Source organism: Leucoraja erinacea, chromosome 8 (assembly GCF_028641065.1).
Source record: "Leucoraja erinacea ecotype New England chromosome 8, Leri_hhj_1, whole genome shotgun sequence".
NCBI classification, from domain to species: domain Eukaryota; kingdom Metazoa; phylum Chordata; class Chondrichthyes; order Rajiformes; family Rajidae; genus Leucoraja; species Leucoraja erinaceus.
The window spans coordinates 75,406,838-75,426,337 of NC_073384.1; the positions used below are offsets into that span (position 1 = coordinate 75,406,838).

The window sequence follows — 19,500 nt, forward strand, 5'->3', positions numbered from 1 at the left end:
AAAAACACCACAAACAGAAGCAAAGCCTCAGGCATGGTCAAAAGCCAGGGAGTACAAATGTGTTTTAACACTGGATTTGAAGATGGACAGAGAGGGGGCCTGTCTGATGTGCAACGGCAGGGTGTTCCAGAGTGCCGGAGCAGCAACAGAGAAGGCTCTATCCCCTCTGAGCCTCCGACTAGACCTCGGTACCTCCAGGAGCAGCTGACCAGCTGACCTGAGCAGCTCAGAGAGGTGGAGCAGCTCAGAGAGGTAAGGCGGGGCGAGCCCATTCAGAGATTTAAAAACAAATAACTGTATCTTAAAATGAACTCGAAAGTGCACCGGGAGCCAGTGGAGGGAGGCCAGAATTGGCCATATGTGCTCCCTCTTTCGAGTCCCTGTTAAAAGGCGAGCAGCAGCATTCTGAACCAACTGGAGACGAGCCAGTGAAGAACGTATCATGTATCTGTACACTGTGAATAACTCAATTGCAATCATGTAATGTCTTTCCGCTGACTGGTTAGCACACAACAAAACAAAATGTACCGGTACATGTGAAAATGAACTAAATTAAACTAAACTAGCAGTGGTTGAGGGTGTTTGAGGCTGGGACTATCCTTAAGAAACAGTTAGACAGGTATATGGATAGGGCAGGTTTGGAGGGATATGGACCAAATGCGGGCAGGTGGGACTAGTGTAGCTGCGACATGTTGGCCGGTGTGAGCAAGTTGGGCCGAAGTAACTCTATTACTCTATAGTAAAGTTGTGTGTTGAGGCACAGTGCTTTGTTGAGGGTAAGCACTGAGGCTTTGGCTTGAAAGGCTTTGGCCAGGAGGCTGAATAGAGGATGATGGTAAGATGGGATGAAGTCTTTTTTGTTTGTGAGACTCTTCCTTCAGCTTGATGCAGTGGGGATGGCAGTTAGGACACAGGCATGCACCTGGTGCAGATTGTGTGTAGACAGGGAGATTTCACTGAGGAATACATCTGTGGGAAGTGCATCCAGCTACAGCTCCTGCCTGACCAAGTGAAGAAACTGCAGCTGAGGCTAGATGATCATGGTCATCCAGGGGGATGGGAGCATCATAGATTGTTATGATGAGGTGGTCGCTCCTAAAGTACGTGCAGAAGGTAGATGGTGACCACTGGAAAGGGGAGTAGGTAGAGATTGCAGGAAAGAGAGATGATGGAATGCTGTGTGCCTCTGGCTCACCCCCAGCTCCCCAGACTCAGCCCTCCAGGTTTCTCCATTCATCGCATGGACTAGGCATCGGAGAATGGGAGAGGAAGAGGAGCCTGCCTCATAGAGTCATAAAGTGATACAGTGTGGAAACAGCCCCTTCGGCCTAACTTGCCCATACCGGCCAACAATGTCCCAGCTACATTAGTCCCACCTGCCTGCGTTTGGCCCATATCCATCCAAACCCGTCCTATCCGTGTAACTGTTTAACTGTTTCTTAAACGTTGGGATAGTCCCGCCCTCAACTACCTCCTGTGGCAGCTTGTTCCATACACCCACCACCCTCTGTGCGAATAAGTTACCCCTCAGATTCCTATTAAATCTTTTCCCCTTCACCATAAACCTTTGTCCTCTGGTACTCTGGGCAAGAGACTCTTTGCATCTACCCGATCTATTCCTCTCAGGATCTTATACACCTCTATAAGATCACCTCTGATCCTCCTGTATTCTAACGAACAGTCCCAGCCTACTCAACCTCTCCCTATAGCTCAGACCCTCTAGTCCTGGCAACATCCTCGTAAGTTTTCTCTGTACCCTTTCTGGCTTGACAACATCTTTCCTATAACACTGTGCCCAGAACCGAACACAATACTCTCAATAGGTCACTCCCAATAGATCTTTTGCCTGCGTCCTTTGATGCACCATTAGAGCAGTTACTCTCGGATGCTGATGGCTGTTTTTATTAATCTCAGACGCTCACTCAACAGTGAACCTAACCTGGGGTCTCATCAGCAGCTGCTATTTAAATCTTCCGTGCTGCTCCTCCTCTCAGCGGCTCCCACAGCAGTGATACACTGGCTTAATGCAATTGTTTTCAAGAGATAAGAGCTCTTCGGGCTAATGGAACCATGAAAGCAGGAATGGGGTACTGATTCTGGATGATCAGCCATGATCATATTTCATGGCGGTGCTGGCTCGAAGGGCTGAATGGCCTACTCCTGCTATTTTCTATGTTTCCATGTTTCTAACTGGCAAATGGCATGGTGACATAGTACAACTGCTAAATTGGTTTTCTGCATTCCTATCGAAGGTTTGTACATCTGAAAGACTAATACTGTTTCTCTCTTTTTAATGCTGTCTAACTGGTTGATGGTTTACATACCCTTCTCTTCCTTTGCTCTATTTATTGCCTGAAGGGGATGCTTGTAATGTTAATAGTTTGTGACGTAACACAGATAACATATGTAGCTATAAGTAACATGGGTGGGAAAGGTTTAGATCAATATGGGCCAAACGCGGGAAGGTGAGACTACTGAAGGTGGACATTTTGGTCAGCATGGGCAAGTTGGGCAAAAGGTCCTGTTTTCTTGCTATATGTCTGTACATGTTACAATGCTTAGCAAACAGAACTGAGGGGAAACATTCAGTAGTTTAGTTTAGTTTAAAGATACAGCGCGGAAACATGCCATTCCACCCACAGAGTCCACGCCGACCAGCAATCCCCGCACATTAACGCTATCCTACACACATAGACACAATTTTACATTTCATACCAAGCCAATTAACCTGCAAACTTGTGCGTCTTTGGAGTGTGGGAGGAAACCAAAGGTCTCGGAGAAAACCTACGGGGTCACGGGGAGAAGGTACAAACTCCGTGCAGACAGCACCCGTAGTCGGGATCGAACCCTGGTCTATGGTGCTGAAAGCGCAGTAAGGCATCAACTCTACTGCTGCGCCACCGTGCCAGCCTAACAATTCTTCGAAGTCTCCGCCAACAACAGCAAGTATAGTTGGATGATATATGAAGTACTGAATACAGAGGGTACTTGAATATAATAACACTTGACTACAATGTAGTTTTCCATTTCCAGCCTATGCTGAAATTATTGAACAATTACAGTGGTGATTTGAACTTTGGTTGGTGGGTTAATTGGTGACTGTAAATTGTGCTAGTGGATGTGTACAGCAGGAGAATCTGTGAGGAGTTGGTGCAATGACCAGGTTCAGGTATAGCTACTTCCCCACAGCCATCAGGCTATTAAACCTGGCTCGGACAAAACTCTGAACATTAATAACCCATTATCTGTCATTTGCACTTTTATCAGTTTATTTATTCATGTGTTTTGTAGCCAATGCCTGCCATGTTCTGTGTGCTGAAGCAAAGCAATCATTTCATTGTCCTATCAGGGACACATGACAATAAACTCACTTGAACTTGAACTAGAACTTGGACACTGTGGATGGCTCGATTATAATCATGTATTGTCTTTCCGCTGACAGGTTAGCCCTCAATGAAAGTTTTTCACTGTACCTCAGTACACGTGACAAAAAACTAAACTGAACTCAACTAAGGAGTTCAACTATGTTCAACTAAGTTCAATTAAGGCAGAGATTCACTTGCACCTCCTCCCACCGCATCTACTGTATCTGCTGTTCCAGGCGTGGGATCCTGTATTTCGGCGAGACCAAGCGCAAGCTCGGTGATCGTTTTGCTAAACACCTCCGCTCAGTCCGCCTAAACTTACCCGATCACCCGGTTGCTCAACACATTAGCTCCCCCTCCCATTCCCACGCTGACCTTTCTGTCCTGGGCCTCATCCATTGTCAGAGTGAGGCCCAGAGCAAATTGGAGGAACAGCACCTCATATTCCGCTGGGATAGCTTACACCCCAGCGGTATGAACATTGACTTCTCTAACTTCAAGTAGCCTTTGCTTTCTCCCCCCTCTCCATCCCCTTCCCAGTTCACCGACCAGTCTTACCGTCTCCGACTACATTTTACCCTGTTTTGCCCACTCCCCTGACATCAGTCTGAAGAAGGGTCTCGACCCGAAACGCCACCCATTCCTTCTCTCCAGAGATGCTGCCTGTCCCGCTGAGTTACTCCAGCTTTTGGTGTCTATCTTCAACTAAGGAGTTGACAGGGATAGGACAAGGTCTGAAATTTGTGTAGGACGAGTGCTTGATGGTCAGGCCTCAATGGAATTTTGCTGTTTTAAAGAATTGATATAGTTATGTATTGCTGATTGCATTTTAAAATGAAAGCTTATTTTAGAGTTTAATAACAGCAAACAGTAACCCAAGAGTTTCTTGGGAAAGATATTGCCAATTTCACAATCTAAAGAAATGAAAAGTGTAGGACATGCTATAAATTAGAGCACCTCAACATCTGTATTTCGAGGGATCAATGCTAAAGCTGGTGATGTAAAGGTAACATTATTGTTTAATATAATGGAGTTGATCTTTGACTCTCAGCTACTATAATGAACTGTCAGCAGGGGATGGTCTATGTTTAATATGCAACCTGTAGCTCCGTTAAATGCAGTTTCAAGAAAGACAGCATTATTAAAATGTTTCATTTCTACTGTCATTTAAACATTACCACACAAGTATTCATCATTTTTGCAAAGATGTGTTGTCAATACCTTAGCTACTAAACAGATTAACTATGAACATTAATACAGTAAACACTTGTTTTAACGGACCCCTTTATAACGGATTTTGGTCATAGTGGACGGACCTTCCGATGCCACTATAACCAAAATCAGTGCATACCATTCGCTTTCAGTGAAGAGAGCGAATGGTATGTTAGCTTTCATAGCAAAAGGATTTGAGTATAGGAGCAGGGAGGTTCTACTGCAGTTGTACAGGGTCTTGGTGAGACCACACCTGGAGTATTGCGTACAGTTTTGGTCTCCAAATCTGAGGAAGGACATTATTGCCATAGAGGGAGTGCAGAGAAGGTTCACCAGACTGATTCCTGGGATGTCAGGACTGTCTTATGAAGAAAGACTGGATAGACTTGGTTTATACTCTCTAGAATTTAGGAGATTGAGAGGGGACCTTATAGAAACTTACAAAATTCTTAAGGGGTTGGACAGGCTAGATGCAGGAAGATTGCTCCCGATGTTGGGGAAGTCCAGGACAAGAGGTCACAGCTTAAGGATAAGGGGGAAATCCTTTAAAACCGAGATGAGAAGAACTTTTTTCACACAGAGAGTGGTGAATCTCTGGAACTCTCTGCCACAGAGGGTAGTCGAGGCCAGTTCATTGGCTATATTTAAGAGGGAGTTAGATGTGGCCCTTGTGGCTAAGGGGATCAGAGGGTATGGAGAGAAAGCAGGAACAGGATACTGAGTTGGATGATCAACCATGATCATATTGAATGACGGTGCAGGCTCGAAGGGCCGAATGGCCTACTCCTGCACCTAATTTCTATGTTTCTATGTTTCTATGCCACCCTTGGTTTGCACCGCCTCCCCTCTGCTTACAGACCCAGCTTCCAACTCCATGCCTGACTCACAAGGTGCACCAGCGATTCCTTCTTCACCCACCGCACGGTCTGGTTGATGTGGCTATTGTTGCGGCTCATGTTGTAGCCTCTGGGGACAAAGTTGTCTTCGGTCCGCTGCCTTGTACAGGACGTGCTCGGTTCCTACGGGCTTCCTCATGTCTCTCTAAAAGCCACTTCTTCCATTCAATTGCTTTGGCTGCTCCCCGTACCTCTGCCCGCTGCCTCATCCTTCCCCCATCACTCTGCAACCTTGGCCACTCTCTCTCCCCCACTGCCTCCTCCACCGCCACTGCCTCCTTCCCCCCAGGGTCGCCGATATACTCCACTGAAGAGGATCGGGTCTCGACCTGAAACATCACCCATTCCTTCCCTCCAGAGATGCTGCCTGACCCACTGAGTTGTTCCAGCATTTTGTGTCTACTCTTCCTTGGAAGCGGCAGCTGGTGAGAGGGGAGGGAGCCCCATGGAGACCGAGTGCGTCTTCTCATTGGCAGTGGCCTCAGAAATGCGGTGTGCACTGGGGCAACAACAGCCCTCCCACCCAACCCTGCTGGAGCTCATCAGGAATGGCTCACTGGCGCAGACCAGCAGCATTGGCTCCTAGTATTAAGATGAAATGACACAAAATGCCAGAGTAACTCAGCGGACTCAATCAGTCTAAATAAGATGTAACCTATCCGTGTTGTCCAGTGATGCTGCCTGACCTGCTGAGTTACTCCAGCACTTTGTGTCCTTTAATGCATTAACCATCATCTGCAGTTCTTTGTTTCAAACACATACAACGATAATACTTTACTCCGTTATAATGGACAATCGGCAATAACGGACACCATCCCCCCCTCCATGGTCCATTATAGTGAGGTCTTACAGTATTTTTGTTGATGATGCCACCTTACGATATGCTAGATCCAATATCATTCCATTTTAAATCGTTTTGTGATTAATTTCAGGACTAAAAGCTGACTAGCTCAGTTTTGAGAAAGTTAAATTTGTTATCGATTTTTGCATCTAGTACTCTGTGCAGGAATGTAAATTTGGCAATTTTTGTAGGTCAATATGAACATGTCACATTACGAGGATAATAGTTGTTTGCAAGCCCATTAAGTATATATTTTTAACTCATTTTGTGGGAAGAATAACATACCCCTGGTGCCTGCCCAATCCTTCAGGCAGCCTTGTCTAGAAAATCTTTGTTAATATTTGGTATAGAATTCCAAAAGTATGCATGAGTTTTCATCTACATATGATATCACCATGTATAATTGGCTGGGCTACTTATTTAAGTCTCAATACTGTATTCAGCATAACGTTTATATGGCAAAATGGGCAAGAATGTTTTGGAATTAGTGCATGCAATATGCATTTCCACATAAATGTGAGTATCGTCATTGTAAAGAGCTGGCTTCGCATAAGATCCAGCAAATTAGGGCTTTATTGAACAAGTTAGGGCTTTATTCTTTGGAGCGCAGAAGGTTAAGGGGGGACTTGATAGAGGTCTTTAAAATGATGAGAGGGATAGACAGAGTTGACGTGGATAAGCTTTTCCCACTGAGAGTAGGGAAGATTCAAACAAGGGGACATGACTTGAGAATTAAGGGACAGACGTTTAGGGGTAACATGAGGGGGAACTTCTTTACTCAGAGAGTGGTGGCTGTGTGGAATGAGCTTCCAGTGAAGGTGGTGGAGGCAGGTTCGTTTTTATCATTTAAAAATAAATTGGATAGTTATATGGACGGGAAAGGTATGGAGGGTTATGGTCTGAGCGCAGGTATATGGGACTAGGGGAGAATACGTGTTCGGCACGGACTAAAAGGGTCGAGATGGACTGTTTCCATGCTGTAATTGTTATATGGTTATATGGTTACATCCCAACTGGTGGCATCAGGTAGCATTCAATTGCTGTTTGACCTGGACCATTCTGCTGAACATGGCAGAATTGCATAAAACGATGAGTGTGGTTTTAAGATTTTCACTGAGAGCTCTCTGACCTGCACCATTGAATGATCAATCAGCTGTCGAGAATTAGCCTGAGTTTGCTCTTGGCCAAGGTTGGTGGCAACAAAGCTGAAGCCTCGGAAAAGCTGATGTGCATTGGCACTTGGTGGGACACCGGGTGAATCTGTAAAGAGAAACAAAACCATGAGATCAAAGTCAGTAGTTGATACAGAACATAAAGTATGGCTCTGTGTAGGAAGCAACTGCAGATGCTGGTTTACAATGAAGATAGACACAAAATGGTGGAGTAACTCAGCGGGACAGGCAGCATCTGGAGAGAAGGAATGGGCGATTGTTCAGGTCCAGACCCTTCTTCAGAGTCTGACGAATCCGAGTCTCACAGTCTGAAGAAAGGCCTCGACCCAAAACATCACGCATTCCTTTTATCCAGAGATGTCATCAGTCCCACTGAGCTACTCCATAAAATATGGCTCTGATGAACTGGGCACCATGTTGTCCTGTTCAGCAAAGTAGTAATGAAGGTCAGTTTGTAGTCCTGGACCACGGAAATATGTTTTTCTGACTGATCATACATACACTGTTTAAATGCAAATGGAAACCAAAGGGCTCAGCTATTTACAATATACATTAATGATTTAGATGAAGGGATTCAAAGTAGCAAATTTGCAGATGACACAAAGCAGGGTGGCAGTGTGAATTGTGAAGATGATGCTATGGGAATGCAGGGTGGACAGGTTGGGTGAGTGGGCAGATGCATGGCAGATGCAGTTTACTGTGGATAAATGTGAGGTTATCCACTTTGGTAGCAAAAACAGGAAGGCAGATTACTATCTAAATGGCGTCAAGTTGGGAAAAGGGGAAGTACAACGGGATCTGGGGGTCCTTGTTCATCATTCAATCAAAGTAAGCATGCAGGTACACTAGGCAGTGAAGAAAGAGAATGGCATGTTGGCCTTTATAACAAGAGGTTGAGTATAGGATCAAAGAGGTCCTTCTGCAATTGTATAGGGCCCTAGTGAGACCACACCTGGAATATAGTGTGCAGTTTTAGTCCACTAATTTGAGAAAGGACATTCTTGCTATTGAGGGAGTGCAGCGTAGGTTTACAAGGTTAATTCCCAGGAGGGCGGGACTGTCATATGCTGAGAGAATGGACTGAGAGGCTGGGCTTGTATACTCTGGGGTTTAGAAGGATGAGAGGGTATCTTATTGAAACATATAAGATTATTAAGGGTTTGGACACGCGAGAGGCAGGAAACATGTTCCCAATGTTGGGGGAGTCCAGAACCAGGGGCCACAGTTTAAGAATAAGGGGTAAGCCATTTTGAACGGTGATGAGGAAACACTTTTTCACCTAGAGGGTTGTGGGTCTGTGGAATTCTCTGCCTCAGAGGGTGGTGGAGGCCAGTTCTCTGGATAATTTCAAGAGAGAGCTAGATAGGGCTCTTAAAGATAGCAGTCAGGGGATATGGTGAGAAGGCAGGAACGGGGAACTGAATGTAGATGATCAGCCATGATCACATTGAATGGAGGTTGTGGCTCAAAGGGCCAAAGAGCCTACTCCTGCACCTATTGTCTATTGCCTCTGTGTAATGCATGTCATCGTGGGATTCAAGCAGTGTTCCTGGACAACAGCACACAGCAGAAGGGAGGTCAAAGACTTGTGGTAAGTTTCAGCTAAAGCAGCACCGAGTTCAAGGCAAATGTCTGACATAGCAGCCATGTTAATCATGCATCTCTCTCTCTCTAAATATATTGCTGTGATATCTGTTTCCACTCATATGCCCTCTCCTGGAAACACTTCTTGAATACTAAGCAAGGTAACAGTGTACAGGAATCTTTCTATTCCCTCCATCAGAGAGTTGTGAATCTGTGGAATTCTCTGCCACAGAAGGCATTGGAGGCCAATTCACTGAGAGGGATATAGCTCTTAGGGCTAACGGAATCAAGGGATATGGGGAAAAAGCAGGAAGGGGGTACTGATTTAGAGTGATCAGCAGTATTGAATGGTGGTGCAGGCTCGAAGGGCCGAAGGGCTTACTCCTGAACCTACTTTCTATGTTTCTATCAAGACCTCTAGTGCAGCAATCCAAAACTACAGATTACATACATTGCTGTGTCGGGCCATCAATCCGCTACCCAGTCATGATAATCTCCAGAATTGCTTTCACTATTTGCTGCACCCATAAGACGTCTCCTTGCTAATGGCAGTCTTTGAGCAATTCAGGTTAGCTTGAACGGTTTACAACACAAAATGCTGGAGTAATTCAGCCAGTCAGGCAGCATCTGTGAAGGACATGGACATGTGATGTTTCGAGTCCCACGAGTCCGCGCCGACCAGCGATCCCACACGCTAACACTATCCTACACACACGAGGGGCAATATTACATTCATACCGACTCGACCCGAAACATAATTTATCCAATTCCTCAACTGATGCTGACTGACCTGGTCAGTTACTCCAGCACTTTATGTTTTGTTCAAGATTCCAGCATCTGCAGTTCCTTGTGTCTCTAGCTTGAATCAATGCTGATTATTCATAATTATGTGCTAAGGCAAGAAATGGTCCCGGCTGGCTAAACACAGGAATGATAACAACAAACAGCAGAATAAATTTAATGTGTTTACTTCCACTGGGCCAAATAGATTAATTGTGCAACATGATCCCAACCACATTTTGGCCACTTTCCAATTAAACTGCCCAGCTCTCCTTGAATTTGCAATCCTAGTTTAACAATCTAGTATCTCAAAGGTAATCTATCACTGAAGGAGTGTTTACTTTTGATCATGCTGTAAATAAACTTTGAGAGATTGCCAATATTTTAGATTGTTGTAAGATAAATTAAGTAGGAAAGTGGACTAGAGAAAAGTTTGCTAAAAGACTGCATAGAGTGGATGTGGAGAGGATGTTTCCACTAGTGGGAGCGTTTAGGCGCCTCAGAATTAAAGGACATTAGTTTAGGAAGGAGGCAGGGAGGAATTTCTTTAGTCAGAGGGTGGTGAATCTGTGGTGAAGGCTACGGAGGCCAAGTCAATGGATATTTTTATGGCAGAGATTGATCGATTCTTGATTAGTACGGGTGTGACGGGTTATGGGGAGAAGACAGGAGAATGGGGATAGGGGGGGAGAGATAGATCAGCCATGATTGAATGGCAGAGTAGATTTGATGGCCTAATTCAGCTCCTATCGCATGAATTAATGAACCCCACATTGACTCGGTAATGTCAGGGCAAAGGGAGAGGAAACCCTAGTCCAAAGTAACTGTAAGTTATGTTTGGGGAGCTGTCACGAGGATGATTTGCTGGACAATAAAAGATAAGGAAGATAGCAAGGGCTGTTAGAATCGGTTGTTTGTAGCAAAAGGGCTGATTATACACCAGTTTCTTAAAGGAAGTCCATCCTTTATAGGTGAGCTGACCAAAAAAAGCACACAAACCCTTGGTGCTATCTGGTCCGTCATTACTAGCCCACTCTTTTATGAAGCAGTAAGGGAGGAGCAGTGGCGCAACGGTAGAGTTGCTGCCTTACAGCGCTTACAGTGCCAGAGACCTGGGTTCGATCCCTACTACGGGTGCTGTCTGTTTGTACGTTCTCCCCGTGACCTGCGTGGGTTTTCGCCACCATCTTTGGTTTCCTCCCCCACTCCAAAGACGTACAGGTTTATAGGTTAATTGGCTTGAAATAAGTGTAAATTGTCTTGTGTGTGTGTAGGATAGTGTTAATGTGCGGGGGGGTCGTTGATCGGTGCGGACTCGGTGGGCCTACGGGCCTGTTTCCACTCTGTATCTCTAAACTCATCTAACATAAACTTAAAAAGTAGCTTCATGTCTGCTGCCCATTCCACGGGAACAATTCTAGAGACGGTGGCATGATACCCAGAGTATCTCGATTCAGACCAGAAGGTCAACAATGAGCTTCTTATTGACTGTCATATCTCCATCCCATTCCCATTCTGTCCTCTCTGTTCTGGCCTTCTTCAATGCTCCAATGTCCATTGAAAGCTTCAGGAACGGAACCTGTCTTCAGTCTGATTCAATATTCAATTTAACCATTTCAATAAACCAACCTTTTATTTCATAGAAACATAGAAAATAGGTGTAGGAGTAGGCCATTCAGCACTTCGAGCCAGCACCGCCATTCAATATGATCATGGCTGTTCATCCAGAATCTGTACCCCGTTCCTGCTTTCTCCCCATATGCCTTGACCCCGTTAGCCCTAAGAGCTATATCCAACTCTCTATTGAATACATCCAGTGAATTGGCCTCCACTGCCTTCTGTGGCAGAGAATTGCACAGATTCAAAACTCTGGGTGAAAAAGCTTTACCTCATCTCAGTCCTAAATGGCCCACCTCTTATTCTTAAACAGTGACCCCTGGTTCTGGACTCCACCAACATCGGGAACATTTTTCCTGCATCTCACCCAGTCCAATCCCTTAAGAATTGTATATGTTTCTATTAGATCCTTTTCTCCACAGATGCGGCTATACTTTCTGTTTCAATTTGTTTCCTTTGTTTTCCTTCTCTGACTGTTGGTTTATAAATTAATTTTCCATCGTAACAATTTGGCCTGCACTTTTACACAGACATTTCCTCAATTGTCTTCACCCTCCCTCTTTGTACAACTTAAGGAACACTTGTTTTTGCACTTTTCCAGTTTTGTTGAAAAGATGCCATGCTGGAGTAGCTCAGAGGGTCTCAGGAGAACATGGAGAGGCAACGTTTTGGATCAACACCCTTCTTCAGCTGACCTGAAATGTCAAAGATGTTTCTACCTCTTGAACATCGCTTAACCCACTGAGTGCGTCCAATATTTCAGTTTTTGCTGTAGTATAATATCTTCAATATATCATATATTCGATCCCAACTGTGGGTGCTGTCTGTACGGAGTTTGTACGTTCTCCCCGTGTCCTGCGTCGTTTTTACTAAGATCTTCGGCTTCCTCCCACACTCCAAAGACGTACGGGTTTGTAGGTTAATTGGCTTGGTATAAAAGTAAATTGTCCCTAGTGTGCGTAGGGTAGTGTAAGTGAGTGGGGATCGGTGGTCAGTGTGGACTCGGTGGGCCAAAGGGCCTGTTTCTGTGCTATAACTCCAAACTAAAATATTAAAGAATTAAACTGAGAGCAGTTCTACAGCCTAGCCTGTATGCCACTAATTCGGTGAAAACAATGACTAATTCAGCATATGAGGGATAGATTCGAGGAGGTGTAATTATCTTCAATTCAGCTCCACAGGCAGAAGAGGCCAAGTGTAAAATTTCAGTTAGATCTCCACGCAAATCTTATGAATAAATTTAAATTGCTGAGATTCATTTTTGGCATAAAAGAACTAGGCGTCAATTACTGAACTGCAATCACACACAACAAAGATATTCCTTTATCATGCTATATAGTTCAACAATGTTCACACCAGGATTAGCATTAGTTTGGCACAAACATACTTATTACCATCTGCACTTTTATTTGTTTCGTTTAGTTTAGTTTTATTTTAGAGATACAGCATGGAAACAGGTCCTTTGACCCACCAAGTCTGCACCAACCTGGGATATCCGCACACTAACACTATCATACATGCACTAGGGACATTTTACACCTATTCCAAGCCAATTAACCTACAAACATGTATGTCTTTGGAGTGTGGGAGGATCCAAAGATCTCGGAGAAAACCCACGCAGGTCCGTACAGACAGCACCCGTAGTTGGGATCGAACCCGGGTCTCCGGTGCTGCAAGGCAGCAACTCTACCGCTGCGCCACCGTGCCGTCCACAATGAGCCAGGCATTCTGAAATAAAATAAAAAACCAGGGCAGGGAATGTCATAAGGCAACTCAAGCCTGCTCCACCATTCACTGAAATCATGACTTATCTGATCGTGAACTCAATGTCACTTTCCTGCCCAATTGCAATAACCCTCTGGACATTTAGTAGTTCCCTAAATTCCAGAAAGATTTTGCACGTGTTATGGTTTTACAATATAAATAGGTTCCTTCATCCAGTGAACTTATATTTATCATAATTCCACTACACGATCAAGACTTTTGATAATTGCTGCACAATTAACAACTTTCTATTGAAATGGAAGGTAGACAAAAATTCTGGAGAAGCTCAGCGGGTGAGGCAGCATCAATGGAGCGAAGGAAATAGGCAACGTTTCGGGTCAAAATCCTTCTTTAGAAATAGGCCTCACACACTGAGTTTCTCCAGCATTTTTGTCTACCTTCGATTTTCCAGCATCTGCAGTTCCTTCTTAAACATTTGTTTTGAAATGTACTGTTTATCAGGTGTCCAGGTAACCTGGTTATGCATCCTGATGATTACATATGTTCATAGGTTCATAACTTCATAGTAATAGGAGCAGAATTAGGCCACTTGGCCCACCTAGTCTACTCCGCCATTGTATCATAGTTGATCTATATCTCCCTCCTAACCCCATTCTCCTGCCTTCTCACCATAACCACTGATGCCCGTTCTAATCAAGAATCTATCTATCTCTGCCTTAACTTGGCTTCCACAGCCTTCTGTGGCAAAGAATTCCACAGATTCACCACCCTGTTTATAATTGTGGTGATGGCTGGATATCCCACAAGCTTTCACCTGGGCAGAGGGCATTGTAACAAGGAAATACTATAGCCTTGCAGTTTGGCTGGGTCTCACTTGCCTATTCACTGATCAATGTGAAGGAATGCCTGACAGAGTCAGTGAAATGCTACAATCTCTGGGACGTATGCCCCTCAAAATTCATCCAGATGCTTATGGCCTTGGCAATTACTGTCCCAAATTCTTCTTGAATGTTGATGCTGCTAAATTCATTGGGTTTTGGTGTGAGACGCACCATAAGACTGAGGTGTTATACACACAGGAAGAATGGTATGCAAAGTAATAGGGAGCATAAGGGGTTAAAGATAACTCCGGGGAAAGACAAAGCCAAAAGGTCACAGAGACATTGATCAACAATGACTGTAGAATCTACATGTAACCATTGTCATGATAATATGAAAATGCAAACATTTGGAGACATTTAGACAGGTACATGGATAGGAGAGGAGCTCAACACAGGCAGGAGTGACTAGTGTAGATGGAACATGTTGGCCGAGGTTGGGAAGTTGGGCCGAAAGGCCCGTTTCCATGCAGTAAGACTATGACTTTATACTTCTATGCCGTAGGTACAGTGAATCTTTGAAGCACTTTGGATACTCTCAGTGTGTTTCTCAGTATGCACTGTTAAGGCCTTCAATAACCTGACTTGTTCGGGTGAGTCACCACTGATCAACATGATGTTTTCTTTGTGTCTGTGCCCATCTAAACCGGGCCGCAAATAAAGCCAGATTCAGGGTACCGATATTAGACACAATTCCCTCCTACAAGATGTCAATATTGATCAGTCTGAAGAAGGGTCTCTTCCTGTAACATCACCCATTCCTTCTCTCCAGAGATGCTGCCTGTCCCGTTGAGTTACTCCAGCATTTTGTGTCTATGTCACATTTGTGTCTATGTCTTGGAGGCAGGGGACTAGTGGGGTGCCTCAGGGATCTGTGTTGGGTCCTTTGTTGTTTGTCATGTACATCAATGATCTGGATGAAGGTGTGGTAAATTGGATTAGTAAGTATGCAGATGATACCAAGATAAGGGGTGTTGTGGATAATGAAGAGGATTTCCAAAGTCTACAGAGTGATTTAGGCCATTTGGAAAAATGGGCTGAAAGATGGCAGATGGAGTTTAATGCTGTATAAATGTGAGGTGCTACACCTTGGCAGGACAAATCAAAATAGGACGTACATGGTAAATGATAGGGAATTGAAGAATACAGTTGAACAGAGGGATCTGGGTATAACCGTGCATAGTTCCTTGAAGGTGGAATCTCATATAGATAGGGTGGTAAAGAAAGCTTTTGGTATGCTAGCCTTTATAAATCAGAGCATTGAGTATAAACCAGTACAAACAGGACGGTCTGCACCTGGACTGGAATGGAACCAATGTCCTTGGGGGGGTGTTTGCTACTGCTGTCGGGGAGGATTTAAACTAATGTGGCAGGGGGATGGGTACAAGAGCAGAGGGGCAGGGGGGTGTAAAATGAAGGTAGAAGCAATAGGTAGCAAGGTGAAAAGTAAAAGTGGCAGGCAGACAAAACCAGGGCAAAAATCAAAAAGGGCCACTTTTCAACATAATTGTATAAGGGGTAAGAGCGTTGTAAAAACAAGCCTGAAGGCTTTGTGTCTCAATGCAAGGAGTATTCGTAATAAGGTGGATGAGTTGAACGTGCAGATAGCCATTAATGATTATGATATAGTTGGGATCACGGAGACATGGCTCCAGGGTGACCAAGGCTGGGAGCTGAACATCCCGGGATATTCAATATTCAGGAGGGATAGAGAGAAAGGAAAAGGAGTTGGGGTAGTGTTGCTGGTTAGAGAGGAGATTAACGCAATGGAAAGGAAGGACATTAGTTTGGAGGATGTGGAATCGGTATGGGTAGAGCTGCGAAACAATAAGGGGCAGAAAACGCTGGTGGGTGTTGTGTACAGGCCACCTAACAGTAGTAGTGAAGTTGGGGATGGCATCAAACAGGAAATTAGAAATGCTTGCGACAAAGGCAAAGCAGTTATAATGGGTGACTTCAATCTACATATAGATTGAGTGAATCAAACTGGCAGGGGTGCTGAGGAAGAGGATTTCTTGGAATGTATACGGGATAGTTATCTAAACCAACATGTAGAGGAACCAACGAGAGAGCTGGCTATTTTAGACTGGGTATTGAGTAATGAGGAAGGGTTAGTTAGTAGTCTTGTTGTGCGTGGCCCCTTGGGCAAGAGTGACCATAATATGGTTGAGTTCTTCATTAGGATGGAGAGTGACATTGTTAATTCAGAAACAATGGTTTTGAACTTAAAGAAAGGTAACTTTGAGGGTATGAGACGTGAATTGGCCAAGATTGACTGGCAATTAATTCTAAAAGGGTTGACGGTGGATATGCAATGGAAGGCATTTAAAGACTGCATGGATGAACTACAAAAATTGTTCATCCCAGTTTGGCAAAAGAATAAATCAGGGAAGGTAGTGCATCCATGGATAACAAGGGAAATCAGGGATAGTATCAAAGCAAAGGATGATGCGTACAAACTAGCCAGAAAAAGCAGCATACCGGAGGACTGGGAGAAATTCAGAGACCAGCAGAGGAGGACGAAGGGCTTAATTAGAAAAGGAAAAATGGATTATGAAAGAAAACTGGCAGTGAACATAAAATCTGACTGCAAAAGTTTTTATAGATATGTGAAAAGAAAGAGATTAGTTAAAACAAATGTAGGTCCCTTGCAGTCAGAAACAGGTGAGTTGATCATGGGGAACCAGGATATGGCGGACCAATTGAATAACTACTTTGGTTCCGTCTTCACTAAGGAAGACATAAATGATCTGCCGGAAATAGCAGGGGCCCGCGGGTCAAAGGAGGTGGAGGAATTGAGTGAAATCCAGGTTAGTCGGGAAGTGGTGTTGGGTAAATTGAATGGATTAAAGGCCGATAAATCCCCAGGGCCAGATAGGCTGCATCCCAGAGTACTTAAGGAAGTAGCTCCAGAAATAGTGGATGCATTAGTAATAATCTTTCAAAAACTCCTTAGATTCTGGAGTAGTTCCAGAGGATTGGCGGGTAGCAAACGTAACCCCACTTTTTAAGAAGGGAGGGAGAGAGAAAACGGGGAATTACAGACCAGTTAGCCTAACATCGGTAGTGGGGAAACTGCTAGAGTCAGTTATTAAAGATGGGATAGCAGCACATTTAGAAAGTGGTGAAATCATTGGACAAAGTCAGCATGGATTTACGAAAGGTAAATTATGTCTGACGAATCTTATAGAATTTTTCGAGGATGTAACTAGTAGCGTGGATAGGGGAGAACCATTGGATGTGGTGTATCTGGTCTTCCAGAAGGCTTTCGACAAGGTCCCACATAAGAGATTAGTATGCAAACTTAGAGCACATGTCATTGGGGGTTCAGTATTGATGTGGATAGAGAACTGGCTGGCAAACAGGAAGCAAAGAGTAGGAGTAAACGGGTCCTTTTCACAATGGCAGGCAGTGACTAGTGGGGTACCGCAAGGCTCAGTACTGGGACCCCAGCTATTTACAATATATATTAATGATCTGGATGAGGGAATTGAAGGCAATATCTCCAAGTTTGCGGATGACACTAAGCTGGGGGGCAGTGTTAGGTGTGAGGAGGATGCTAGGAGACTGCAAGGTGACTTGGATAGGCTGGGTGAGTGGGCAAATGTTTGGCAGATGCAGTTTAATGTGGATAAATGTGAGGTTATCCATTTTGGTGGCAAAAACGGGAAAGCAGATTATTATCTAAACGGTGCCGATTGGGAAAGGGGGAGATGCAGCGAGACCTGGGTGTCATGGTACACCAGTCATTGAAGGTAGGCATGCAGGTGCAGCAGGCAGTAAAGAAAGCGAATGGCATGTTGGCTTTCATAGCAAGAGGATTTGAGTATAGGAGCAGGGAGGTTCTACTGCAGTTGTATAGAGTCTTGGTGAGACCACACCTGGAGTATTGCGTGCAGTTTTGGTCTCCAAATCTGACGAAGGACATTATTGCCATAGAGGGAGTGCAGAGAAGGTTCGCCAGACTGATTCCTGGGATGTCAGGACTGTCTTATGAAGAAAGACTGGATAGACTTGGTTTATACTCTCTAGAGTTTAGGAGATTGAGAGGGGATCTTATAGAAACTTACAAAATTCTTAAGGGGTTGGACAGGCTAGATGCAGGAAGATTGTTTCCGATGTTGGGGAAGTCCAGGACAAGGGGGTCACAGCTTAAGGATAAGGGGGAAATCCTTTAAAACCGAGATGAGGAGAAACTTTTTTCACACAGAGAGTGGTGAATCTCTGGAACTCTCTGCCACAGAGGGTAGTTGAGGCCAGTTCATTGGCTATATTTAAGAGGGAGTTAGATGTGGCCCTTGTGGCCAAGGGGATCAGAGGGTATGGAGAAAAGGCAGGTACGGGATACTGAGTTGGATGATCAGCCATGATCATATTAAATGGCGGTGCAGGCTCGAAGGGCCGAATGGCCTACTCCTGCACCTAATTTCTATGTTTCTATGTATAGAAGCTGGGATGTAATGTTAAAATTGTACAAGGCATTGGTGAGACCAAATCTGGAGTATGGTGTACAATTTTGGTCGCCCAATTATAGGAAGGATGTCAACAAAATAGAGAGAGTACAGAGGAGATTTACTAGAATGTTGCCTGGGTTTCAACAACTAAGTTACAGAGATAGGTTGAATAAGTTAGGTCTTTATTCTCTGGAGCGCAGAAGGTTAAGGGGGGACTTGATAGAGGTATTTAAAATGATGAGAGGGATAGACAGAGTTGATGTGGACAAGCTTTTCCCTTTGAGAATAGGGAAGATTCAAACAAGAGGACATGACTTCAGAATTAAGGGACAGAAGTTTAGGGGTCACATGAGGGGGAACTTCTTTACTCAGAGAGTGGTAGCGGTGTGGAATGAGCTTCCAGTGGAAGTGGTGGCGGCATGTTCGTTGGTATCATTTAAAAGTAAATTGGATAGGCATATGGATGAGAAGGGAATGGAGGGTTATGGTATGAGTGCAGGCAGGTGGGACTAAGGGAAAAAAGTTGTTCGGCACGGACTTGTAGAGCCGAGATGGCCTGTTTCCGTGCTGTAATTGTTATATGGTTATATGGTTAAAGCTATGTCCAATGTGGGAATACATAGGAAGAAGTCACACATTAAAACCTGCAAGGACCAGGGTATCTAGATTGTAGAATGGCTTCTTGTCCGTTGCTATCAGACACCTGCACCAGTCACCTCATTCACCCTCTCTGCCTAGAAATCTTACTCTCAGCTCGACTTTATTTGGTTATTTCCATCATTCTACATTAGTAATTTTTGCACCACTTCCGATTGCTCTGCAATCTCTGCACCATTCTGCTATTTTGCATTCATAGAATCATTCAGCTAAATAACATAAAAACAGACCATTTGGCCTACCCTGTCCAGGCTAACCATGTTGGCATTTTGGGCTAGTTTCTATATTTATTTGTGTTGTGTCTATTTGTTGTTGTATT

At 44.3% G+C, this 19,500-nt stretch overlaps 1 protein-coding gene across 2 annotated transcripts in view; it reads right to left on the minus strand.

Moving 5' to 3' along the window:
- Nucleotides 1-19,500, minus strand: part of rps6ka2 (ribosomal protein S6 kinase, polypeptide 2) — a 188,916-nt gene that overhangs the window by 40,427 nt on the left and 128,989 nt on the right. For both annotated transcript variants that reach the window (XM_055640002.1, XM_055640001.1), the window contains exon 13: nt 7,444-7,574. In XM_055640002.1, the coding sequence (XP_055495977.1) occupies nt 7,444-7,574 (131 nt within the window). The remainder of the gene's footprint in view (nt 1-7,443; nt 7,575-19,500) is intronic.